Source organism: Suricata suricatta, chromosome 7 (assembly GCF_006229205.1).
Source record: "Suricata suricatta isolate VVHF042 chromosome 7, meerkat_22Aug2017_6uvM2_HiC, whole genome shotgun sequence".
NCBI lineage: Eukaryota > Metazoa > Chordata > Mammalia > Carnivora > Herpestidae > Suricata > Suricata suricatta.
Genome location: NC_043706.1, coordinates 55,086,198 through 55,113,950, shown reverse-complemented (window position 1 = coordinate 55,113,950; position 27,753 = coordinate 55,086,198). Strand labels below are relative to the sequence as shown.

At 37.5% G+C, this 27,753-nt stretch overlaps 1 protein-coding gene across 3 annotated transcripts in view; it reads left to right on the top strand.

The window, feature by feature from the left end:
- Positions 1-27,753, top strand: part of LGSN (lengsin, lens protein with glutamine synthetase domain) — a 191,643-nt gene that overhangs the window by 148,508 nt on the left and 15,382 nt on the right. The window contains exons 2-3 of one of the 3 annotated variants that reach the window (XM_029943789.1): positions 11,713-11,820; positions 27,207-27,336. In XM_029943789.1, coding sequence (XP_029799649.1) covers positions 11,791-11,820; positions 27,207-27,336 — 160 coding nt within the window. In that variant the 5' untranslated portion in view covers positions 11,713-11,790. Of the gene's footprint in view, positions 1-11,614; positions 11,821-27,206; positions 27,337-27,753 lie in introns of those variants that run through there. The other 2 variants (XM_029943788.1, XM_029943790.1) reach the window with 2 other exon arrangements.

The window sequence follows — 27,753 nt, the reverse complement described above, 5'->3', positions numbered from 1 at the left end:
ATTTCTATTTTATTTTAATTTATATTTTATTACTTATTATTCCAGAAAACTCTACACATAGAAACTTTACAGTTCTTCTCTGGGCTAGTCATGCTAGGTGCTTAGTTGGAATTAATTTCTTTTTTAAAAATTTCTTTAAGGTTTATTTATTTTTGAGAGAGACAGTGTGAGTGAGGGAAGGGCAAAAAGAGAGGGAGACACAGAATCTGAAATCGGCTCCAGGCTCTGAGCTGTTAGCACAGAGGCTGACGTGGGGCTCAAACCAATGAACCATGAGATCATGACCTGAGCCAAAGTTGGATGCTTAATCAACTGAGCCACTTAGGCTCCAGCTTCTAGTTGGAGTTAATTTCTAAGATCAGTTTCCTACTATGACAATTACAGCATGGAAGTGAAAGGGTTACGTCAAACTTGGAATACACCGAAGGGAGCATAAATAAGTATAAAGGGTCTCCTTTTCTTTAATATTTTACAGAATCACAGAATATTAGAGTTGGGAAGAACCTGAGAGATCATTTTACCCCAATCCTCATTTTGCAAAGGAACCAAGATCCAGAAAATTAGGTGATTGTCTTCACGGAATCAAGCTTCATCTGGAACTCGGGTCTTTAATCTGCTGGCCCTTCTGCTGCCGCAACAGTTCTTGGTGTGGCCCAGGGACCCCCAAAGACCTCCACACCCTGTGAGGAGATTATGACACCAAAATTATTTCCATAATAAGATGTTATTTGCCTTTTTCACTCTTATTCTCTCATGAGTTACAGTGGAATTGTCCAGGGGCTGCATAGCACATGCCATTGCAACAGAATGCAGGAGCACATGTGAGAGTCCAGTGATTTTCAATTTCTAGATACTAACAAGATCTACAAAAATATGAAATAGTGTCAAGCCTCTATTGCTTTTTTGTGTTTTGGAGAATACAGTTATTTTTAAAAAAGTGTTATTTATGTTAACATATACTCTGTTCATTACTATTCTACTTTGAAATATAGTAAATATTGATTGATATAATCTACATAAATGAAGGGTTTTGGAATTCTCAATGATTTTGAAGTACATTCCCATTATTTGGAAGGATGTCCTTAGTAGGAGAAGAAAACACGGACTGTACAACATTCACTATCAAATTTGTTAAATTAATGGTGTTATAAAAATGTTTTCTGTGACACTCCCCTTCTTTCTCTATTAGGACTCTGGCTGTTTTGGAGTAATAATTTTTACTCATTATATGTGATTGCAAGCTCCTTATGTGCCTTGGAACTCAGATTTCATGCTCCTACATTTATAATTGATTTTATTTAACTTTATGGAGTTTGGCTAAATATATGAATAATGATTGAAAATGCGGCATTAAAATGGCTTTGAACTAGTTTTCATTTTATCAACTCTACATAATTGTTACCTGTACTTTTTTCAGGGAGTTGCATTATTTTGTACTTCTTGCTTCATCGAATTTATAGAAGGGGCAGATGACAGGAGCAATTCCGTTCCCAGAGCAAGTGAAGAGGACAGCAGCAACAACAACAAATGCTCACGTTCCCTGCCAACGTGTGTTTCTGCTCATGAAATCACTAACCCTCTACACAGCCCCGCAGAAACTATTTTTTTAATGATGGGCTTAAAATCTTAGTCCTGTAAACAGATTTACTGTTTCCTTAGGAAGTGAAATGTTTCTAGGCAGAGTTGGGGAGACGCAGGGGCTGAGTAGTGGGGCGGGGGGACTACTGGAAGCTGCTATGATCAGGAGTTCCAGAACTCGTCAAGGAGCCCAAATATTACTGTTCACAATGCTTGGCCATGTTCTCTTCAGTGAGGGTGTCAATGGCCGTTGTCTGGTTGTCTGTCACAACTAGACACATATGAAAGAGGAGCAAACCCATTCAGCCTCTAGAGCACACATCTGGAGAAAGATACAGCGGGAGTATCCTGTCACTGTTGTCCTGGCCTCCTGCTGACCGTAACTATGGTTTTGCGATTGATGGAGGGGGTAAGAAAGACTATTCTCTCCTTCGCAGTCATCTATTATTCTCACAAATCAGTAGGCCCTTAGCCCCACTGGCCATGTTTTATCCTATTTCTTTAGCAGTTAGTGCTGGGAAGGTAAGAACTTTGGGTCTCATGCATTGTTTTATAGCATGTACTATACATAAACGTGAAGTAAACCAGAAGTATTGTGGTTTCATTTTCTCCCACTGTTTCTTGTACAATGAAAGAATAGGTTTAATCTTGTACTTAATTTGCATCCTTTGCTCCTTCAGTTCTGTTAAATATTCAACAGAAGGCAGTAACTTAGTGGTAAACAACACAGTTTCCCCTGGTTGGTACTCAGTAACCCTCAGCTCCTGCAATCTGTTCTCAGAGAATGAATCCCATCATTCCGTTAATCATTTTAGTCGCTCCTCCCTGGATCCACTCAATTAGAGTACATCTTTTTGGCAAGAGAAGTACTCGAGTTGAACAGTCTTCCCATATGCTGTCTCAGAAGAGTGGTAGGGGAAAGACTTGAATCTTCTGTTCATGGCTCAATGGCTCTAAATCATTTGACTAATTCAGTCCCTGAATATAGAAGGTATTGACCAAATGCTTGTGAATGAGCAATGTTGAATATGGATTTATGGCAATTCACTGGTTTTTCACCATATATCTCTTAAACCTTTTGCTAACATTTGGTTTCCTGAAGACTGATTTTATAATAGAAACACTTTTCATATATCTCATGCTACTATCACTGATTTGGTTATTTCCATGTATCCGTGCACACACATGATCATGGTCGCTGCCTGCAAGGTTAGCCTGCTGTTTGCCATCCATGCGCTGGACTGCAGCAACATCAATGAAGGGATGAATAAGTGGACTAACAAAGAACCAAGAGTTTTCTGAAAGGACATTAAATATATACACATAAATATGTATAAGTGAAATATTTGACTTTATGATTCATCTGATTTGTTTTTCCTTTAATAGTTTTTAGTTCAGGAGTGAAGTTTAATATCTTATAAATTCTTTTCTTTACAGATTTTATTTTATTTTATTTTTATTATAGAGAGAGAGTGAGTGTGAGTAGGGGAGAGGGACAGAGGGAGAGAGAATCTTAAGCGGGCTCTACACTCAGCAAGTAGTATGATGAGGGGCTTAATCTCACAATCCTGGGATCATGACCTGAGCTAAAATCAAGAGTCAGATGCTTAACTGCCTGAGTCATCCAGGTGCCCCTATAAATTCTTTTTTTTTAATGTTTTGTGTTTTTATGTTTATATTTATTTATTTTGAGAAAGAGTATGAGTGCACAAGAGGGGAAGAGTGGGGTGGGGTAGAGGGTCGCAAGCAGGCACTGCCCTGATTGAGCCCAATGCAGGGCTCAGTCCCAACGAACCCTGTCATTATAACCTGAGCTGAATCAAGAGTTGGCCACTTAACTGACTGAGCCACTCAGGAACCCCCATAAATTCTTAATATAATAAATTTCCTTGGGTAAAATTACAATTGGTTTAGAAAATTTATTTGATGTCTTGGACTTTAAACAGCACAGTTTTCAATCAAAATTTTAAGGAACAGATCATAAATCACACTAAAGAGGGGTGCTTAGGTGGCTCAGTCAGTTGAGCATCTGACTTTGGCTCAGGTCATGATCTCATGGTTCCTAAGGCCGAGCCCTGCACTGGGCTCACTGCTGTCAGTTTAGAGCCTGCTTCAGATCCTCTGTGCCCCTCTTTCTCTGCTTCTCTCTCTCAAAGATAAAAATAAACAGTAAAAAAAACATGCTAAGGAAAAAAATGTGCATACCTTGTAAAAGACACAAAGCATATCATAAGAAAGGCAATTACAGTAAGCAAATAGTACTTATAATACTCTAACTGAATATGGAGCAATGTGCTAAATAAGAACTCTTCCAAAAAACTGAACATTGATGAAAGAAGTTTTTAAAAGCAAAAATATGTTTGTTCCTGTGTCTTATTAAATGTCTTAAGTTTACTTTCAAAATGGTATGTAATATATGGAATATATTATTACATATTTTCTTTTTATTTAGAAGAATGAAAACAGAAAATCTCTTAAGGGAGAGATCACAAAGTATCAATGTATACATTTGTTTTTCAAATTTTCTGTCAGGGGTTGGCAAATTGGCCACATACTGTCTCTGGCTGTTGTCATCCTACAAAGGCAGAGTTAAGTAGTTGCAATACACAACACATGACCCACAAAACTTAAAATATTTATTATTTGACTTATGGTAAGAAAGTTTGTTGATCCCCACTCACGTTTAAATACCTAGGCTTATTCTTTAAAGTTTATTTGTTTAGTTTGAGAGGGAGATGTGGGAGGGGCAGAGAGAGTAGAAGAGAGAGAGAGAGAGAGAGAGAGAGAGAGAGAGAGAGAGAGAGAGAATCCCAGGCAGGTTCCGCAAGGATGCAGGGCTCAAACTCACAAACTGTGAGAACATGACCTGTGTGAAAACCAACAGTCCGACGTTTAACTCACTGAGCCATCCAGGCACCCCACCCAGATTTATCTTTTAAAGTCACGTGTGCATGTTAATTATCTTTTAATCGTTTCTTTCAAGCATTCCTTTTCCTACAAGGATTTTTCTTTCTGAAAAATTGAGGGGAAAAATAATCAAATTAGCAGAAAGGAGAGACAAAAATAATGTGAAATACGTATTGGTCTCAAATTCTCTGCAAATGCGAATCTAAAATTTTTTCTCTTTCCTCAACCTTCAACTATCATAATTTCTACAGATGGAATGGTCTACTTCTACCTATGCAGATTTCCATATGAAGTCTTCAGTATTTAGGCAAGTTAAATGTATGATATTAAACCTCACTTCCATAAAGTAAAAAATACTGTGCCCGCCTAAAATAGATTGACAATCTGGTTTTTGCTGCAAGTGGTCAAATGAGTTCCCACTCATCAGTCATTTTTAGAGATCAAAAAATAACACCAGCAGTTTCCTTTAACTGTATGGCCTCTGATAGGCTCTCATAAATGCAAAGGCACAAGTTTCTGTGCCTCAGTTACTCCATCTGTAAAATGGTGGTAATAATAGTAGTACCTCCTTAATTTTGGGGGCGGTTGCATGAGTTTGTGTCTGTAAAACACTTAGACATTCATCTGTACACGCTATGAACTATGTAAATGTATCTTATTTTATCTGCTACCTTAATGTAGCAGTGTTAAATATTTGTAAAATAGCTGAAGCTTTTGTCATAACTGCCAGCTTTTCAACTGGAATGAAGCAGTTGAATACTCTGTCTTCGTCTCAGTCACAGTTCCAAAGTAAAGAGATTGAAACACACCACGGAGGCACAAGGGACTTTCACTGAAGAAGCTCAGTTAGTGGGCCAAAGAAAGAGGTCTTCTTGCACATTTTTTTCACTTGCTTCTTTTTCTAAAGTATGCTTGCTTAATTAAAGACCCATTACTTTAAAATATATGATCCCATCAGAAATGTATTTATGTGTGGCCTAACATAAAGTATACCAAACAGACATGAAATATAAACCATCAATTTATTACCTACAATCTTTTATAGCAGCCAGCACACAATGGAAATCAAATTTTTCAAATGAGCTTTGGCCCAATTATTTTAGAGTCTAATATCTTTATGTTTTTAAATATTTTGTATACAGATTTCAATCCAATTTTGTGGAAAAAAATTATTCATAAATCATTTAAATTCAAGCAGAAGATACAGTTTATCTTTAACTCTGCTACTATCTAGGTGGTGGGAATGTGTTCAGTTTGTGAGTCACTCTTTTTAAAAAATATTTATTTATTTTTGAGAGAGTGACAGACAGAGCACGAGTGGGGGAGGTGCAGAGAGAGACACACACAGAACCCGAAGGAAGCTCCTGGCTCTGAGTTGTCAGCACAGAGTTCGATGGGGAGCTTAAACCCATGAACCAGAGATCATGGCTTGAGGCAAAGTTGGATGCTCAACTGAATGAGCCATTTAGGCACCCCTGAATCATTCTTAATTGAGCACCTCTAGAGCGATTTTCAACAAACCTGAAATAGGAGTAAATTACATTATTTTCTAAAGCAGCAACCTGGTCAGAGAACACTCAAGTGTTTGGTATATAAATTGTATGAAGGACTCTAAGTTTACCTACAAAGTAATCATGAATATAAATTGTCACTTCTGGGTGAAGGTGTCTAACAATAGATGTTTTCAGTCCTTTAATAGAAAGTAAGCACTTATGACAACTTCAGCTGCTATGGTGAGTGACTGGAGCATAGAGGCTATATCACTTGGAACTAAGTCATATAAAAATTTGATTTAGAATGGGATGAGACTATCTGTTTTTTGGCAATATATACTTAATTATCATAATGGAAGTGTGGTATTTTTTCCCTAGATAATAAATTCAGTCTTTCTCGTACATCATTCATTCAACAAAAGTATATTGATCTCTTATTATGGGATAGGCAGTGTTCCAGGTACTAGAGTCACAAAATAGAATCCAAACCCTCTAGGAATTCACAGCTTTGGTGGGAGATATAGGGACAGATAAAACACTCTGTGATACGGTAAACACTATATAAAGTTATATAAAAGTATAAAGTGACTAACTGTATATAAAAAGATTACATTAAGACCAGTTGCCAAAAAAAGAAAGAAAGGAAGAGAGAAAGAAATAAAGAAAGAAAGAAGGAAAGAAAAGATCAAGTAAACACAATCGAAAAGAACCGCTTTTTGGAGAAATCAGCATTTCATCTGTCCCCATCCACACCAAATGTGTTTATTAAAGATATATATGCCCATGGTTTAGAGTCAAACAGTTCCTCACTCTACTTCTGTTTCCCCTCCTGAGACATCTAGTCTCAATTTCTTTAGCTAAATCTTTTGTTCTGGCTCAGTATCTCTAAAAATTGTACTTACAGTACTATTTATTCATCTTTAAGTTTTTGGCATTACCTATTGACTTCTCACGTTGGATCAATGAGGATTTAGCTGTCTTTCCTTGCTGAATATACATGCTCACTTTCAATTCCCACAGTTGTTCTAATAAAGCATTGTAAGGCTACTAGGATCAAAATTTAGCATTTAGATTATTATGATTATGTAAAGCTATTCACAGTTAAGCCGTGTAGTATTATTACATGATTCTTTTTCCTGGTCTATATCATCTTTTTCTTTTCCATGAAGTTAGTAATTACCTCTTCCCCCCAGTTACTTCTGTATAAGTATCTAATATATAATTAGAAATTCAGTCTCAGTTATTCCCCCAAAATTTAGGCACAAGAGACGTTTTATTAATTTATTTTTTTGAAACTTATTTCTTGAGACTTTGCTTTGAAAATATCTGACAGTACTTTACTTATTTTTTCATTTTTTTCAATGCTTCTTTGTTTTTGAGAGAGACAGAGAGCTAGAGCATGAGTGGGGGAGGGGCAGAGAGAGAGAGGGAGACACAGAATCCAAAGTAGGTTCCAGGCGCTGAGCTGTCAGCATAGAGCCCGATGTGGGGCTTGAACTCACGAACCCTGAGATCATGACCTGAGGCCAAGTCAGACGCTTAACTGACTGAGTCACCCAGGTGCCCCCACAGTACTTTACCATGATATTCAGCTGTCATTCTTATCAGTTTCCTGGTGATTCCCTTTACTTTTCCCCATGTGGATCTCCTGTTACTTGGATCTGTGGTTTTCTTGTTTTGGTTTCCCATTTTGGAAAAACATAGCCTTCATTAGTTTTCTGAGAAATGGTATATGAGTGGTATTGAAAGATATCATTATTTTGTTCTTATGATTGTTAGTTTTGACTCAGTATAGAATAATGGGTTAGATATTTTTCCATGTAATTTTGAAACCTTTCTCCATTGTTTTCAAGTTGCCAGTGTTGCTGTTAAGAAGTCTGGGTTCTTTTGGATTCTTCAAACATTGTATATGTTAGTGTTCTGAAATTTTATAATAGTGAGTCTTTATTTATTTAAAAAAAATTTTTATGTTCTTTATTTATTTTTGAGAGACAAAGAGAGACAGCACGGGCAGGGGAGGGTTAGAGAGAGAGGGAGACACAGAATCTGAAGACAGGCTCCAGGCTCTGAGCTAGCTGTCAGCACAGAGCCCGATGCGGGGCTCGAACCCACGAACCATGAGATCATGACCTGAGCCAAAGCCGGACACTTAACCGACTGAGCCACCCAGGCACCCCAATAATAGTGAGTCAACATGTATTTAGCCAGTTATTCATTGTAACCTTTCATTCTGGAAACCCATGCCCTTTAATTCTGGGAAATGGCTATTTTTGAAGATATTTTCCCCTTTAGTTTTCTTTATTATGTACTTTTGAAACTTATTATTCATATGTCAAACCTCCTAGATTTGTCATCTTTTTCTTTTTTAGTCCCTTTGATCTTATTTTTTTACTTTTTGCTTTTTTCTCTTATTTCTGGAAAGTTCTGCAGTGCATGCTGCATTGTTTCTTGACTTTTCTCACTGATCCATTAGGATTAACTTACTGTGGTTTGTTGAAAGCTTGCCACAATTTTTCATTATGCTTACTACCATCCAGATCTGTTTTCTGTTATCCCCATTTCCATTTCCTTTCTTCTTTTTTCACTTATGCCCTTTAGCTTGATTTTTTTTTGAAACCGACAAAAGTAAATGCATGTATTATGTTTGACATCTCTTTCCAAAAGGCTGCATCCACTTTTTAAAAGAAACTTTTATAAAGATAAAAGAGATATTTTATCTTAAACAATCAGGTAAAAATTTATTTGGTTATTCAAGAAATTGAGCTAAAATGGAGTACCATAAGGAGCACTTATTTAAATATGTTCTTTTAACTTAAGCCATCTAATTATATACTTATTAGCCAATCTATTGATTTTGGATCAATGCCTTATTTTGAGTATACATCCATTGATAAGAATGTTATAGTGTCTCTCTTGCATAAACCATTATCATCGTGTAAGATGATATAATAAGAATAAAATTATTTAGTTAGTGATGTAAGATCTTAGACTATTATAAGACAAAAGAAAATAAGAAAATTTCCAAAAGAAAATTCTATACTCTAATAAATTATCTTAATTTTCTATAGGTATATTACCTGAAGAGAATGTAGCAACAATTTTTATTAGACATGTACTGCTATTTACTGAATCTCTCATGAATGAGACTACTACCCTTATAAACAGACTCCAGAAAGCTCTATGTGAGGACACAGAGAGAAGACTTCACTTATGAACCAGCAAGGGGTCCTCACCAGACATTGAATCTGCTGGTATCTTGGTCTTGGACTTCCTAGCCTCCAGAAGAAATGCATTTTTAGTATTTATATACTACCTTGCCATTGGTATTTTTGCTAAAGCATAGCATACTAAGCATATCATTTTCAAGTCTTTCTAAAACATTCACCTTAGCTTTGAAGCAATGTTAAATAACTTTTTATTAGTTTACACAATATTTAATTAAACTGCATATTTGCAACAAACAGTGCAATTAGCATAAGCAATTTTGAAAAGAACTACAATTAATTTTTTTTAATTTTATTTATTTTTAAATTTTTAAAAATGTTTTATTTATTTTTGAGACAGAGAGAGACAGAGCATGAGCAGGGAGGGGTAGAGAGAAAGGGAGGCACAGAATCTGAAGCAGGCTCTAGGCTTTGAGCTGTCAGCACAGAGCCCGACGTGGGGCTCAAACCCACGAACGTGAGATCATGACCTGAGTCATGAAGTCAGACGCTTAACTGACCAAGCCACCCAGGCACCCCTACAATTAATTTTAAATAAGTAAACAATGAATCTGGTGGAAGAAGTTGTGGAAGGAACTTGTTAAAGTAGCTAATCTTGAGGTTTAGAATGGGGAGGGCCAAGGATAATTTGACTGGGAGGTGAGAGATGGTGGGGTACAGTCTAGTGAGTAAAACAGAATTGGAAAGATGCTCAGTGGGTAGGTTGTCACTGGAAATTGGAATCTCTGAATTAGGGTCTCTCTGACTTACAATGTGTGCCTTGTGTCATTATTGTGCAGATAATATTGCTTTGCATGTGACATGAATATAAATGAATAATAAAGATGTTCTAACAGCCTTGTAAGATTTAATTGTTTATCTGATTTACTTTTCAGAAATGCACCACTCTCTGTTTTATAATACAGCAATATTTTCATTTTATCTTGCTTATTAGAATTAGAATTAATTGCTAATTTGGAGGGTTAAAAAAAGTGTGTGAAAACTTCAACTATAAGGTTTTTACTTTGTCTTTATTTTTTTTAAAGTTTACATATTAACTTTGAGAGGGAGAGCAAGCAGGGAAGGGGCAGAGAGGGAGGAGAGAGAGAATCCAAAGCAGGCTCTGTGCTGTGAATGTGGAGACGGACATGGGGCTTGATCTCGAGAACTGTGAGGTCATGACCTGAGCTGAAACCAAGAGTTAGATGTTAAAACCGACCTCGCCACCCAGGCACCCCATGATTTATTTAAGTTTATAAAAAAAAAAATCAGCATTTGGATTTGGATGAAATTATGAAAAATCAACTAAAAGTAATTAGATAAGTAGATCCAATTTGATTTTTTTAAGTTTTAAGAGAGAAATAAGAAACTTTTTAGATACTAAGTTTTGTAATTAAGAACAGAGAACAAAACTTGTCAGCAATATAGCAACTATTATCAACAGTGTGTTTAAATTCTATATTATGGTTTGATTAGAAGTAGACACAGACAGTAAACTGAGAAGACCTTGGAGTTTATAAGGTAGAAAAGAGACACAAGGGACTCAGGTGGAAAGATGAGCAAAAAAACCAAGGAAAAAGTAGAGTTGATTATAACAAACCTAAAACAATATGCGATTGTGGAAATAGAACAAGAGAGTCAGGCCTGGCTCATGGGCAGGAGTGTTGGCCTGGGCTTCCTCAGGCCAAAGTCCAGGACAGAAGGGATCAGCTATGGAGACTGTACACTCATACATGGAGAACGCTTAGAGAGGATTTGATTTGATTCAGAACGCCTTCCTCGCTTCCCCCGCCAATGTGAGGTCACGATGGAAGGCAGCAGAAACATAATTTCAAACTCTTTGAGAAAGCATTCTATATTTCCTTTGAGTTGGGATTGTTCCTGAGACCATGTGAGGCGAAGTATAGATCATTCTGTGTTCCTTGTGGCCAGCTGGGAAGGGCTGGGGTCTGTCAGAGAGTGACATTTGTAGAATTAGAAGGCTAAATAAAGAAAGATGGTTGTGGCTATAGAGTGAAGGACCAGAATTAATTTAGAAGCTAGAAAGGACCCTGGAACAGAACAGAAAAGAAAAGAAAAAGGAAAAAGAAAAAAGAAAACAGCAAAGCAGAGAAAAACGGGGATTAACAAATGAGTGGATCTTTGCCATTGGCATAAATCTGGATCACTTACGGCTGTATTTTTCCATTTGTGTTTTGTCTGTGGACTGTGATTGCATAGTTGTCTAATAAATGTTTCATCATCTGAGTCTAACAATAGCGTTCATTCTAGAATGCGATTGTTATATAACAAAATTCAGTATGTTGGAGAAAAAGTCAATCAACACGGTTTTAAGCCCTGTAATGTCCTTTGTTTGTAGGGAGTCAGGCATAAATGAGCATTTGTCATTCGACTCTTCTAGTGCATTTCCAGCATACTGTGCCTTGGGCATGACACATCAGAGTCTGGTGTTTATCTTTTATTACCTGCCAGACCCCTCTGGAAAAGAGCCTCCATGGAATTCATCATCTGCTGTGTTTGTTTTGTTTCAGGTATACATATAAATACGTGTTGAACGCAGTTGTTGGGGATTGTGGTTTCCAAAGTGGACTTAAACAAAAAAGTGTGAAATGGATGATGAAGGGGACCTTCTACAGGAGGTATGAAGTTAATGCTTAAACTGTTCTTTACCAAAATACTGACAGCAAAGCTTTTTATTATTCTATGTGAACTATTTGTGTTCCAGTATGAATAAGGGCAGTGTGATTATACTTGTTTTATGTCTGCTTTGGAGAGGTTGGTGAAGAAACTCTCTCCTCTACTACATGTTGAGTTTATAAATATAATAAAAACTAAATTCATAATTTGCATTATAAAAGCTCACTTAGTTTGAATAATCATTGAAAATAACTTCATTAGGCACTGGGGTTCAGAAGCATAAGGATGCTATAAAATTCTTTTATGCCTATCTTGGTTGTTATTAAGAACACAATCTTTGTTTTTCTCAAAGCTTTTGTCTCATAATAAAAATGCTTTGAGGTTAAGTGGCTAAAGGTGAGACCCCATTTTCAAATTATAATTGAAATGCATGGCATTTAAATAGTGATAGCCTCTTGTCTGCTCTAGAATGTATTAAAATACTCAGTTGTCAACATGTAGCACTTCTCACTAGTTTTTATTGGGTATGTACCCAACTTCTACTCTTGTATTTTTGACAGACCATTCTGAAAGACTGAAAGGTAGACTGGGAGGCACATTGTGGTCGAATGTGGGTTTTCTTCAGATGGATTTAAGAAAATAAAATACAAGAAGCACAACTAAGTGCAAAGTATAGCGTTAGACTAACGCACTGTGTTCAAAATAGAAGCATAGAGAAAATAGATCTGATCCCCACTTCTCCATCCAGTGCAGAAGACAGCTAGAAGGCTAGGGAAGAGTGGGGTCACTGCTACCTATAATGGGTGTGAGCAGTGTGCTTTGGGATGGAGACAACAAATGCACTTTTCACAAAGAAACTGGTTAACAGTAGGTGAGAAGGGATTCACTGGGGAGTAGCTGCGGCTCACCACTAAGTGCCCTGTCATTGTCAAGAGGCATCAAATGCCGGACACATTTGTTTAATAGAATGCTTTTTATCTGAAAATAAATTTGGAGCTGTAAAAAAATCATGACTTAGGGAAAGTAATTAGTATGCATATCTTTACCTTAAATTTTTTTAAAGTTTTATTTACTTATTTTGAAAGAGAGAGAGCAGGGAAGGGACAGAGAGAGTGAGAGAGAGAATTCCAAGCAGGCTCTGCACCATCAGTGTGGGGCCCAATGCAGGCTCAAACCCACAAACCATGAGATCTTGACCCAAGCAGAAATCAGGAGTTGGATGCTTAACCAGCTGAGACCTCCAGATGCCCCACATCATTATCCTTTCAAATATTGGTGTCTAACGATTCAATGTCTTCTTGGTCTAGGTTTTATTATACCTGAGCCCAGGACAGAACTGTATTTCCTACCCCCAGCTGTATTTCCAGGTGACCCAGCTTTTGTGAAAATCCTTAAGTGTCACAGTCTCCCAAAACCAGTCTAGACACAGTGTTGATTATTTATTCACTCTTAGTAGAATAGAAAGACTAGCAATATGATTTTATTTTATTTATTTTTACTTTTTAAAATGTTTTTATTGATTTTTGAGGGAGAGAGAGTGCAAACTGGGGAGGGGCAGAGGGAGAGGAAGACACAGAATCTGAAGCAGGCTCCAGGCTCTGAGCTCTCAGCACAGAGCTCGATGTGGGGCTCGAACTCACGAACCATGAGATCCTGACCTGAGCCGAAGTAGGACGCTTAACTGACTGAGCCACCCAGGTGCCCCAGCAATATAATTTTAAAGTACATAATTTTCACAGCAAGAGACAAACCTTGTCTCTTGGGAAAAAGTTCCTTGATAACTGAGGTAGAACATTATATTTAATAGAACATTATATTTAATAAAAGTGAGTCTCGGTGTCCATGTGACCCAACCCCCCTCTGAATGACCCCTGTGCTATCCTGTGTAGGGTCATATTCTCTGGAAGAGAAAGAATATGGGAGGTGGGAGGGAGATGGTGTGTGACATTCCATTTCTAGTAAACTAATACCTGGATAAGGGCAATGATTTTGTTCCACACCAGATGTTCTGGTAACGTGAGCCGCAGCAGCATGAGTTTAACTGCAAAAAACACAGCAGCTGAACAAAGGCTTGATGCATCAAAAAGGGCAGATTGTGCGCATTCAGAAACTCTCCCTGGTGGTTACGTCCCCAACCTGAACAAATTCCTTGGTAGAATCTTCAGTGAAAATGAACACTTATTAATCTTAGATTTGGCATTTCCCTAAAGAATATTTTACTGAGATTCTCTATTTAAAACAATGTCTTAAAGTCGTGTGTTCAGCCAAGTTCTTAGCAGCAGTGAACAGACAATAGATCAAAAACACATTCTTATTCCCGAAAGTAGGCCCTATGGCTGTGTGAAGCTGCAAATTGAGGGAAATGGCAGGATACCATAATAATTAAAAGCTATTTATCAAAAACCTTGTGTGTGGTCCTGAGCTGGGTGATATGCCAAGCGAGTTGGGTAAGATCTGTTCTCTGCCCTGCAAATGATGCATAGGACTCAGTATCTGCGAGGTAGACGCGGAGGAAAACACCTGCACAGGTAGACAAAAAGGGGTGATGCTTCCAGATGGCAGGTAGAATGGTCCCTCTCCGGAGACCAGAGGTTCATCCTGCTCTGCAGCCTGGATCGTGTGTGTGAGTGTGTGTGTGTGTGTGTGTGTGTGTGTGTGTGTGTGTGTGTGTGTTGGGATATTAAATGCAGCTCTGTGGAAGGCTATGACTGACTTTCTAGAAGCAGGACTCAAGGCTAGAGATTTCTCTACCCCAGCTTACCCTGTTTTTCCTGCCTTATGCTTGTCTGTGCAACTCTGTATAGACTTCCTGACTCTGTTTTTATATTTTAAATATGTTTTGTCTCTTAAAAATTCAGTTTCATTTGTATATCTCAAAGTTTTTGGTTTATCTCATGTTTAATTTTATTTACCTTGAATCTACCTCCCTTTAAGTACTTCTCTTTATGTTAAAATTAGACTTGTGTTTCACATGCAGTGGTTAAGATACACTCCTTGAAATTGGAATGCCTGTGTTTCACTCTTGGCTCTACTACCTACTAGCTGGATGAGATGGGATAAGTTACTAGATTTTTCTGTGCTTCATTTCAACATTAATAGTATTGACTGTAAGAGATTTTGTGAGAGATTAAATGAGTTAATACATGTTCAGGGCTTAGAATAGTGCCTAGAACTACTGAATAACAGGAGTTATTCATCATATACACTTTACTATGTTGTGGATGACCAGTAGTTTTCCCCCCAAAGTTTTCATTTTTATAGCCTTGAGGAGTTTTGCACTTTTTCTTTTACACGGTGGAGCTTTATTTACCTTTTTTTTTCTTTTAGTGTTTATTTATTTATTTTGGGATCGAGGGACAGAGAGAAGGGTAGAGAGAGAGAGAGAGAGAGAGAGAGAGAGAGAGAATCCCAAGTAGGCTCCATGCTATCAGTACAGAGCCCAACCTTGGGCTCCATCTCATGAACCGTAAGATCATGACTTGAGCTGAAATCAAGAGTTGGATGCTTAACCTAGTGAACCGCCCAGGTGCCCCTGTTTATCTTTCTATGTGATAATGAGAACAATTACATGTGGCATACATTTATATAAATAAACACATATTGATCCACTTCTAGCCCATTAATGTGTTTCCAGGGGTAGTGACTAGAACTATATTTAGTATTCTAGCCATAAGCACATCACATTTTTTTAAACAATGGAATGCCTTCTCCTGTCACATTTAAAATATTCTTTTTTGATGAGGCCCAATATTTTTATCTGCAGCAGCCTATTAGCTGATAGCTTCACTGACAGTTCTATAGTGTTCTTGGATCTTATTTCACTCTATATTATAGAACTCATTACCATAAATATAGATTATATAATACATGTATATTTAAATTTTTCTACAAATCTTCTCTCATCTTTGAAAAATATTTGTTGCTTTTATGCCCATCACAAAGACTGCAAAAATTACTTTGATCCTATTTACACAGATATTTTTAGAGATAAAGACCTTCATTTCTCTGGTAAATATGAAAATTTCTTTTTCAGTAAAAAAGGAGGGCCAGTACTAGCACCAAGCTCAAGAAATTGACCAAATTTTTGGTCCTTTATTATTTTAGCTTCATTTGTTTTTTAGCTTCATATTGTGAAAATAACAAGTGTGTTAGATGTTTTTACAGTAACTTTTCCCCTCTCTGAAACTATTGACTATGCATACTTTCCTCATATAGAATGTTCTATTGAAGATTTTGCATTGCCTTACCCTCAGAGGTGAGATTTACTCTAGGTTTGGTGCTGCTGTTGCCTATTGTGTCATCTTGTTGGGGATGGAAGTGAGATGCAGATCACTTTATGTCATTTACATGGTGGAAGCAGCCACCATTAACACTGTGGCTCTTCTTTCACATAGAGGCTCATTATAATGACAGTTTCTCTACAATCCGTGGGTGGAGATCAATGTATAGGTGGAACAGGGTTCCATCTAACCTACCAACTTGAATCTATTTTATTGCAAAAGTGGTGAGCACCTATGGTGGAAGAACTGCAAACAATCTGGGTCTTTGCTGACAGTTGACTACCTAACCACACCACAAATGTGCTTGAAGATGACAAACCTAACATGTTTCCAAATAGCCCATCTCATTTTAGCCCATTATCGTAACTACAGTTCTGATTCTCTATAACTTCCAAGGAATTTATCTGTATTTACCTTCTGTGCTTAAGTTTACCTCAAAAGACAGGGATGCTACTGAACTCTACATTAAAATGTGAAGGTAAAAAAAATCGACTTGAAATTTCTGCTGCCTTTTATATAAAACTGTTTGGTACTTAGTATTCTTAAAGGCAACATTTTTAGTTTTCAATATTTTATTGCTTGGGGGTGCCTGGTTGGCTCAGTTGGTTGAGCATTTGAGTTTTTAAAAAATAAAAAAAATTTTAATGTTTATTTATTTTTGAGAGAGAGAGAGAGAGAGCCTGAGAGATGGAGGGCCAGAGAGAGAGGGATACACAGAATCTGAAGTAGGCTCTAGGCTCCAAGCTGTCAGCACAGAGCCTGACACAGAGCTCGAACCCATGAACTGTGAGATCGTGACCTGAGCCAAAGTTAGATGCTTAACCACTGATCCACCTAGGCGACCTTAAAATTTTTTTTAATGTTTATTTCTTTGAGAGAGAAAGAGAGAGACAGACAGACAGAGGGAGAGGGAGAGAGAACAAATGGGGGAGGGGCAAAGAGAGGGAGATACAGAATCTGAAGCAGACTCCAGGCTCCAAGCTGTCAGCACAGACTCAATGTGGGGCTTGAACTCACTAAGGGTAAGATCATGACATGAGCCAAAGTCAGACGCTTAACCTACTGAGCCACCCAGGCACCCCATCAAGAGTCTGACTCTTGATTTGGGCTCAGGTCATGATCTCTTGGTTTGTGGGTCTGAGCCCGGCTTTGGGCTCTGTGTTGATAGCAAGAAGCCTGGTTGGGGTTCTGTCTCCCTCTCTCTTTGCCTGCTGCCCCACCCCCACTCCACTTGCTCTCTATCTCTCTCTCTCAAAATAAAAACAAAACAAAACAAAACAACTCATTATTTTGTTGTCTGTAAGTTTGTAAATAAGATGAAAAAAGGAAAGATTTTCATTTGGATTTTGCTATTTTCTGGGTGTGAAGTCAACGAATTACTGCAACTTTCAGAGACTCAGCTGTTCCATCAGCAAACGGCACCTTCCTCATTCATATGCTCTACCGACACCACTTTCTATCATGTATGATATTTATGTTCCATGGAACAACAAGTAGCCCATCTTTATTTCTCCTATGGCACCCAGACCTATGACTGGCCTCTTCTAGATACTCACTAAGTACTTGTTGAATAAATGAATGTATTTCATACAAAGAGGGTCATACAAACAGGAAGTTGCCTGTTAACGAAGAGTGTGAAATGTACTGTAGTACATCTATTCTCTTCAATTTCTATTTTTGGTATATTTCAAAATGTGCCTAATGTAAGAAATGACTTTCTGAATATATTTGCTTGTCAAAAAACCTAAAGTTTAGAGGAACACAGAGAACTCTTACTGTTTTTAAAATTTTCCATTTTATTTCATGAGCTTCTGACCTTTGAATTTTTTTATTATATTTTATTGTCAAGTTGGTTTCCATATAATACCCAGTGCTTCTCCCAACAAGTGCCCTCCTCCATGTCCTGACCTTTGAATTTTTGCAGTGAGGATTATTACATGTGTAATAAAGAACACATTGTAACAAAAATCTCCAGAGATTCCATGTGTTCAGATGGAACCTCCTAAAATACAATACAGTTTAAGGATTAAAATTATTTAAAAATATATGTATGAAGAATAAGTGTTAGAAATAAGTAGATCTGTGGGTAATGTCTCCCTAAGAATGTCTCATTTTCTTTAAGTTGGGAAATGGTGGTCATTTGAGTCCTGTCTTTAATGATCTCAGGGACTCCAGTTGAGGGTAAAACTAAAGTGACATTGCAGAAATAGCTTCCTTGAAGGAGTGAATCACTTACTAGACCATAAAGAAGTGTTCTAGGTTTTAAATAAGTTTTCAAAGGATGCTTATTTATCTGGTTGGTGAGTCAGAGAACTAACAAGGCAAATACTTTGGACGGGTCTTGAGTAAGACAGGGAACAGATCAGAACTGAAGAAAATATATTTAATGACCAACACAATAGACAGCACATATTTTATAATTTTATGTCTTTTTATTGTTCTCTAATGTTTAAAAAATTCTTTTGAAATATCAACAATCTTTAATTATGCTAAGATTCTGTGTATGATTAAAAGGCATAATCTAACCTCAAAGATAGTGTGGCTTTGAGGATAAATACATTGAAAATCCCTGAAGGAAAGGTGAAATGAATGGGGTGAAGGGACAAAGTCATTGTGGAGCAGCTCCCCAGCAAACCTGTTTTACTTTTAGCTTGCCTTGAGGAAACTGAGGGAGTCCATGTAATACTTTATTTAGGAAAAGTGTTTTGATTACATCAGCCCATTGAATTATCATCGGGTTCTATTGGACATTCAAAGATATTTTATTTTGAAATATTTATGAAGGAGAGCTCTGAGTTAAAGTTTCCTTCTGGCCTTATACTTCAACATGGTAGGCCTTGGTTGCCATTCATTTATTAGAAAATATTTACTCAATTCCTATTCTATTCTAGTCAATATATTCAGCACAAGGAGACATCTAAAATGCCACCTTCTAGGAATCTCCAGTCCTTTGACTAGGTTCTCCTTGTCAGTCTTTCCTGATTTCATTTCCCATTCCACCTCTCTTTTATTCCATATCTCATTATTTTAGTCTTTCTTGTCAATACCCTTAACTTATTTTTGTCATCGTCTTCCTAAGTTTGTATCCTCACAAAACCTCAGTTCTGGAAGAGCTTTGCTGGAGGAAAAATAATTTACCTGTGCAGATTGATGCCACTAAACTTAAAAATCTCCTGTTTCTGTGGGAGCACTTAACAGTTTTGTTTCCTGGGTTGGCTTTTTTGCATTCTCTGCTATGACAATGGCAAGCCATTTCCATTTTTCTTAATCCTCTAGTCTTCCATATTATTACTGTCTGTGCATTTCCCACCCAGAGGAGAAAATTTGAAGCTTCATAACTGGCTACCTTTCTCATCCAGAAGAGACAAGAAAGATCAAGTGTTTAAAATTAGTTTTGCGTCTAGATTCTACCACTTACTGGGTGAACTTAATTGCCCTGAGGCAGAGTTCTGTCACCTGAATAGCACTCATCAGATGTCGACAATTCCCTCCTTCCTTTCCTCCTCTTAATTTTCCTTTCCCCCTTAATTTTTTTCTTCTCTCCTCTAACATTCTATCTTCTTTTCTTCCTCTTATAGAGGAAGATATATTAAAATTAATCCTTTTATTTCAAGTCTAGTTTCCATCTTTTCTGCCCTTTCAGGGACCTTGCTTTAACCTTCTTCTTCTCCTCCCTTCAGCATCTTCTTTATTAACTCCTTTCATTAAGCATTGAAATATGTGTAAGTCCATTCTTCCTAAAAGCCATATAAGCTCATCTTGGACCCCTAGGCACTTTTCCAGTGGTCAAAGTAACTGTCTCTTTCTCTTGTTACTTTTAAGGTGTATTTTCTGACTGTCTCCACTTGATAGTAGAGAATATTTCTGGCGTGTTTGTAGTGTGTGAACCCTGGACCAAGCACCTCTCATTCCATTCTCAACTCTGCTGCTCACATTCTTCCACTGAACCTGCCTTTACCAATGCCTCTAGTGACTTGGATCGCAAAATGCAATGGACTAGTCTTTTTTTTTTTTTTTTTGATAATACAGAAGATGTATATTTATACTATTTTTAAAAAATATATAATTTATTGTTAAATTGGCTTACACCCAGTGCTCTTCCCAATAAGTGCCCTCCTCAGTGCTCATCACCCATTTTCCCCTCTTCCCCAAACCCCAATCCACCCTCAGTTTGTTCTCTGTATTTAAGAGCCTCTTGTGGTTTGCCTTCCTCCCTCTCTGTAACTATTTTCTTCCACTTCCCTTTTCCCATGGTCTTCTGTTAAGTTTCTCCTATTCCACATATGAGTGGAAACGTATATCTGTCCTCTGACTGACTGACGTATTTCACTTAGCACGATACCTTCCAGTTCCATGCATGTTGCTGCAAATGGCATGATTTCACGCTTTCTCAACAATGGACTAGTCTTAATACCAACTGTATTTATTATTTCAGTGTTAGGCTGCTTGGTACTCCCTTCTTTTAATACAGTTTTATTTCTCACTATCAATGATACCATTGGGTCCCAACTTTTTTTTTTCCCTTCTGGTCATTTTTCTTCTCTGATTACTTTTTGGGATTCCATTCCTTTGTTTACTTATTAAACAAATACTAAGTTTTGTTTAATCCTTTCTCAGTTCTATCTTAGTTCTCTTATCCTTTAGTCTCTGCTCTTTCTCTTAATGGTTCTAGCCACTTTCAGGGCTATGCTCTTTACTTCCATTTTATCTTTTGGATTCTGACCCATGCTTGCTGGATGCCTTCAGATGACACAAGCATCACAGAGTCCATATGTTCACAACACAACCCAGCAACTCCTCTCTCAGGTCTCCTCATCATTCTGGAATCCATAGTCAGAAACCTGACTGTCACCTTTGGCCCTCTGTCTCTTGCACCTCCTTTATCAAGTCAACCACTGAACTTCCAAATCTACCTCCCAAATGTATCTGTAGTATGCTCATCTTCCCCATCCCCACAGCCATTGCTATAGTCAAATCAACATAATGTCTACCCTAGATTGCCCAAGTAAATACTGGGGCTATAAGTACTTCTTCAGTATATAGAGGCAGTGGTTCTTAATTCTAGAAGGGACACCTAAATATATTCTTGGTACTTAAGGAACCCCAGTAACTAATCATTGCCGTTGGTTTGGAGAAAAAAAGTATACAAATGAAAGGAAGCTACTTTAATGATATTGAGAATTATTTTACAAAGCACTAAGTGAGATTTTTTAAAAGGAGGCTAAACATTTTACCAATTGTGATGAAAAAGATAATAATTGATTACAAAATTTGATAAGGGACTCATTTTCACTGGGGATTTCAGAAAATCAGCCATCTTTGAATGGAGTGGCTATAGCATTTTCACTGGGGATTTCAGAAAATCAGCCATCTTTGAATGGAGTGGCTATAGCAAATTGTCCAGGGGGTTAATTTTGAGCTGTCACCATAAGAATAGGTAACAATCTCTCTGGGACAGGCTAGAAAACCAATAAGAGCTGAGGCAAAAAGAAAACAGTGTGGGACAGAAGAATGATAAAATTAGTTTTCATTGGAGGGAGAAAAGGTTTGTGTGTAAAACTGGCCAGCTATGGAGTCTGGAGGGATTGGTGAGACTGGCCTCAGAGAATACTAATTTGAATTTTTCTTGAAGGTGATGGAAAATTGTGGACACAACCTAGGCCGTGAAATAGTAAGACCAAAAATTTGATTTAAAGAAGAACCATGCGGGGCACTGGAGTGGCTCAGTTGGTTAAGCGTCCGACTTTAGCTCAGGTCATGATTTCCGTTGGTGATTTCAAGTCCTGCATTAGGCTCCGTGCTGACGGCTTGGAGCCTGGAGCGCTTCAGATTCTGTGTCTCCCTCTCTCTGTCCCTCTTTTGCTCATGCTCTCTCTCTCTCTCTCTCTCAAAGAATAAATAAACATTAAAAAAAAAGATGACGAACCATGGGCCATAGTGTGGAAGATGGATAGAAATGGACAATGCAGGGAGGATATTTTGGTAACTGTTGGGTAATCCAGGTGACAAAGATAAGAAATGGAGTCACTCACTTTAAGTAGTGAATTCATTGAGCAGAATGACCACAATGTGCTCTACTCCTCCTATTTCACTGTGTGCTGCTTTCAAGTGTTTGCTTTAATAAAAAAAAAGTGACCCCGGGCATGCGTATAACTTTATATTTTGTATTATTTTCTTAGAACAAATTGTTAGAAGTAGAACCAGTAGTTAATGGGCATGGATATTTTTAGATTCAGTGATGTAGGTTTGTGATGTGTCCTTTGAAGTATCTCTTCTGTAAATATTTTGAATACATTTTTCTCCCTTTTTCCTTGAAGAGCACACTTTAAGGAAACTGAAGGCATACTCTTTTCTCCCTGACATACTCCTTTAAATTTGATAATCTTTGATCCTTTTTTCTTTTTTTCTAATTTTTTAAACATTTAATTATTTTTGAAAGAGAGACAGAGTGAGAGACAGAGTGTGAGTGGGGGAGGGGCAAAGAGAGAGATTCACACACAGAACGTGAAGGAGGATCCAGGATCTAAAGCTGTCAGCACAGAGACTGATGTGCAGCTTGAACTCATAAACTGCAAGATCATGACCTGAGCTGAAGTTGGACGCCTAACTAACTGAGCCACCCAGGCACCCCTCATGATTTCTTTTTTAAAAAACATTTATTTAATGATTTTTGAGAGAGAGAGAGAGAGAGAGAGAGAGAGTGAGTGAGCAGGGGAGGAGCAGAGAGAGAGAGGGAGACAGAATCCCAAGCAGGCTTTCCACTGTCAGGACAGAGCCAGCCTGGGGCCTGACCCCGTGACTGTGAGATCATTACCTGAGCGGAAACCGAGAATTGGAGGCTTAACCGACTGAGCCACTCAGGTGCCCCTACCATTATTTCTCACAGAAGTTAAAACTTGATGAGATTTTTTTGGCTTGCTTTCTTCGTCTTGCACCCCCATCTTTAATGACATTTGGTAAACACATTAATAGATAGTATACAGGAGTCAAAGCAATGATTTTTAAAGTATTGATATTAAAAAATGTAGCTGTTAGAAAAAATTGAAAGTAAATGAATAAAATCAGTGATATTTAGAATCTAAATAACACTGGTTAATACATTGAAGGGAAACTTATTAGGTCAAATTAGGGTCTAAATTTAATGCTTGGCAGGATCCCTTTAGGTTAGGCCTTGCTTTTAGTTAATTTGATCAAACCACTGAGTTGAAATACAAAATGAGAAACTTAAATTAAGCCATTAAACAACTTTCAAAAGAAACAATGTGATGAAAGAAACATGGATTATGGAAATTCTTGTGATGTGAAGCATTCTTTGAGGCTAATCCCATGTATGAGGCAAAGGAATCCTCTAATGGAAGGGCAGCACAAACATTTCTGAAGTGGGAGAAGCCTCTCTGTTGGGGATGTCAAATCAAGCCAGGACCAACCCGTTGCAGTGGGATTTTGAGACTACCCAAGCTAAGCATGAACTGGATTTGCATATTTATGTCATGTGATCAAAATGAAATTGCATATCCGTGCTTGTGGCACGGTTCTTCCCACCTAGCTTACCTCACTTCTCCTTTTTAGCTTGGCCTAGTTTCCCTGGCTGTCTGGAGATCGTTTATAAAATATTCTGCCTGTTTAGTAATAATGCACCATGGAGTCGAGGCATGAGTCTATTCTCAGAACCGTCTCTGAGAACTCACACTGCTTGGCACATGCCCACCTCTTTAAGAGCTTCCCCTAGTTTCTTGTTCAGAATCTAGAGCTGTTCAGATAAGGGATTAGTGCCTGACTTAGTGAGAGCCATCTTCCAAGAGCCAGGGGCCCAGGAGGTAACCTGGAATGAGGTATCTTTCCAACAGACATCCCCAGTAATGCAAGGTGCCTGGGTAATGACAGTAGGGATTGACGTCTGTTCAGTAGTCATTACATATATCAGGCAGTTCTTGTCCAACATAATGGTGCACCCAGGAGGACTGTGAGTTGGGACCATATTGCTGAATGTCTGATACATTATGAAAAGTTTCTAAACTAGTTGGTAAATAGGTACTGATTAGAGTCCCTTAAGGCTCCTCCAACCCTCCTAACTTCTGTAGCTAGCCTACTGTTCCTCTTGGGCTTTTGGAACTTTCCGTGATCCATCAACTAAAGAATTAACATCTCACCCTGCAGGAGCCTTCTAGAACCCTGGTGCAGGGGTATTCTGATGGTGTTCATTAAGGATGCATTAAGTATTTGTAATCTGGAGTCAATTGCCTGGGTTTAAATCTTAGCTCTGCCAATTATGAGAAGTGTGATTTTGAGCTAGTTAATTAGCATTTCTTTGACTCAGTTGATAATATATTTATCTCAAAGGGTTTTTTAAAAAATAGTTTATTATTAAGTTGGTTTCCATATAACACCCTGTGCTCTTCCCCTCAAACGTCGAGGAGTTGTTTTGAGACTAAATGAATTAATACATACAAAGCATTTAGAAGAGATGTGACATATAGTAGGTACAATAAAAGTATTTTTTATTTTTATTAGCTGTAATAACAGTTAAGTGTTTTGACCATAATCTCTCAGGCCCACATTAGATACCAGGGTTAGGGAAAAGATACGCTGTCACTGTTGCCTCCCTCTGCTGGGGGCAGGGAGAATGGCATATTCTGAACAACATTCCAGTCTTTTTGAGACCTGGCTGTGTAGGAGGTGAGAAACTTTTTTTCCCTCTTTATTTCCTACCGTATACTTTAAATTAATTGCCAACATTTAAAAATCATAAAATTTCACAGGTGTTACTAAAATAAGCTTTAAACTGGCGTCTCCGGCATTTAGGAGCAGAATGGCACTTTGGCAATCTGAGGAGGTGTTTGTACACCGCATCTCTCATTCCCTCTTGAGGCCTCGGGCAAGCTATTCTGGGTCTCCCTTTTCTCATTTGTAAAATGGAGATTCTATTTCCGTGAGGTTTATGCTGAGAAATGTGCCTGACAAAGTGCTGGATTTGAGCACATTGTTACTCATTTGCAGGTTACAGTTTAAAGCTGAAGGAAATCTTAAAGTCTATCTCCTTTGATTCCTTTTATCTCTGTATGAGGGGATTCCTAATGGGTCAGACTAACATTTGTGTTAGCTTCTAGTTAGCTCAATTTTCTTTCATATTTACCTACATGGCCAACTATTTCCTTGTCTAAACAAGACTTCTTAATAAAGCTAGTCATGTATTTATAAAAACATTTACCAAAAGTAAAGTTATGTGATGTATATTTCTGGCAGTGTAATTTTAGAAATGTTGAATATGTACAATAAAGCCAGGATATCACTATCAGAATTCTTTCAGAAGTGTATTGGAAAAATATTTAAATAGAATTATAAACTGCTAGAAAAAAATAAACTCGTATATCTCACAATAAGTATCATATCATTCAAATATAAAATTATCTGGAGTTGGGGCGCCTGGGTGGCTCAGTGGGTTGAGTGTCCGACTTCGGCTCAGGTCATGATCTCAGGGTTCAGTTTGTCAGTTCGAGCCCTGTGTCGGGTTCTGTGCTGACAGCTAGCTCAGAGCCTGAAGCCTGTCTTCAGATTCTGTGTCTCCCTCTCTCTTTGACCCTCCCCTACTCACGCTGTCTCTCTCTGTCTCTCAAAAATAGATAAAAAAACATAAAAAACATAAAAAAATTATGTGGAGTAAAAGGGACCACAATTTTCTAAGATGTGGAACTTTATTTTTATTTTATTTTATTTTATTTTATTTTATTTTATTTATTTTAATGTGGATTTATTTTTGAGAGAGCACAAGTTAGGAAGGGACAGAGGGTCCGAAGCAGGCTCCCCACTGACAGCAGGGGGCCCGATGTGGGGGAACTCATGAATGAAGAGATCATGACGTGAGCTGAAATCTGATGCTCAACTAACTGAGCCACACAGGTGCCCCTAAGATGCAAAATTTTAAAATGACAAAAAGGATTGCATCCTATGAAATATACCTTTTTAAACATAGTAACAATAATAACAATGTGTCCTAATTACATATTAACACAAACATGTTAAATTATTTTTTTCTTCTTTTAGCTTTTGGAGGCTGAACTGGTCATATGACAAATGGGTACAGGTCTTCCCCAGCAACTGCTCTGGACGTGTATTTATAACTTGCTCCCAGATACGGAATCTTTCAGAATCTGCTCTTCAAAAAGAAAATAGCTCAAAACATTTTAGATTATAGTTTTTGACCTTGACTCTGCCACTTTTTCTCCCTTCAAACTACAATGAAGAGTTTGTAAAAAAAAAAAAAAAAAAAAAAACCATAAAAAATACTAATGTTGGCCTTTTTTTATTCTTATTTTTTTCAGTGTTAGCTTTTGTATCCTGGGACTGCAGGGGTGATTCTGCCCACTGTTGGTGCAGAGATGTCGAGCTCTTCCCCCCTCAGCCCCTGCTTCGCTGCCCAGCTCCTGCTGGGAATAACCCTTGACAGGTCTACTGAGGAATTCTGTCAAGGATTAGAACTTGATGGTAAAAATTAGGTTATTTGGTTTTAAAATGTTTTTTCTTTAGACTTTCCCAAGCTATAAAACTAAGTATAACTTTTTTTTATACATATAAACTAATATTTTACGATGCAACTGCATTTTTTATTTTATTTTTTACTTTATTATTGAAGTGAAGTAAATATTGATGCAGTAAGGCTGAGGGTAAAAGAAAAGAAAGAATAGAATCTAATTCCTTGGGTACTAGTGCTTCTGCTCAAAAGATTAGAGATCCAAGAAAAGATAGAAATCATAAAAAGAGGACTTTTACATAGAAATGGGTTTAAGAATGGGTAATATAAAAGATCCCAGAATAAAAAATAAAGATAAAAATCTCGACTTGTTGGACAAGATCTCAATTTATTTAATTATATTTCTGTACCAGGTATAAAAAGAGAACAGAATATCCAACCTGTAAGCAGAATATTGGGCTTGTTAATTTTGAATTATTCAAGAGCATGCAGAAATGACAAAATTTATCTCATTATAAATGTCTCTTATATTCACTTTAAAACTTATAACTTAGGTATCCAATCATCATGCTTTCTTGACATCCAGATTTAGTTCTGTGCATGATCTGTTATTTGGTTTTTTGTTTATTTGTTATTATAGGACACAAGAGATGAAGGTAATGAGCCTGAAGCCAGCAGGATGAGTAAATTAAGAAGAACAAGAAAGAAAGTCACTAAACAACATCTATTTTCAACTGAAGTAGGAGAAACGGACATATCCAACTCAAACGGTATCTTAGCTACTATATCCCTCAGAACTATGATGTCAGTTGCAATCTCTGTTTAGTTCTCCTTTTCATGTAACTATTATTTTTATCGAAGTGAGAAACAAAAACAAAGAAATAAAATTTAGTTCTATATAGGCAACATAAAAGACAGCAAATACAAGGATATAACATAAACATATAAAAATAACCAATCAAAATATTTAGAATGTAAAGGGAGCAGAACTAGGTGGATACTGGGGGGAAACGAGAGAAGACAACAGAGAGAAACTATGCATAAGCAGGGAAGCAGATTTCTGCTCTGAGACTGAGTGCAAAGATCATTACCAAGGTTCAGGAGGCCACAATAAAGGAACAAGTTTTCATACCACCTGTGGAATTCCAACCAAAGTCAATGGATATGAAACAGTGCTGAAACTAAGA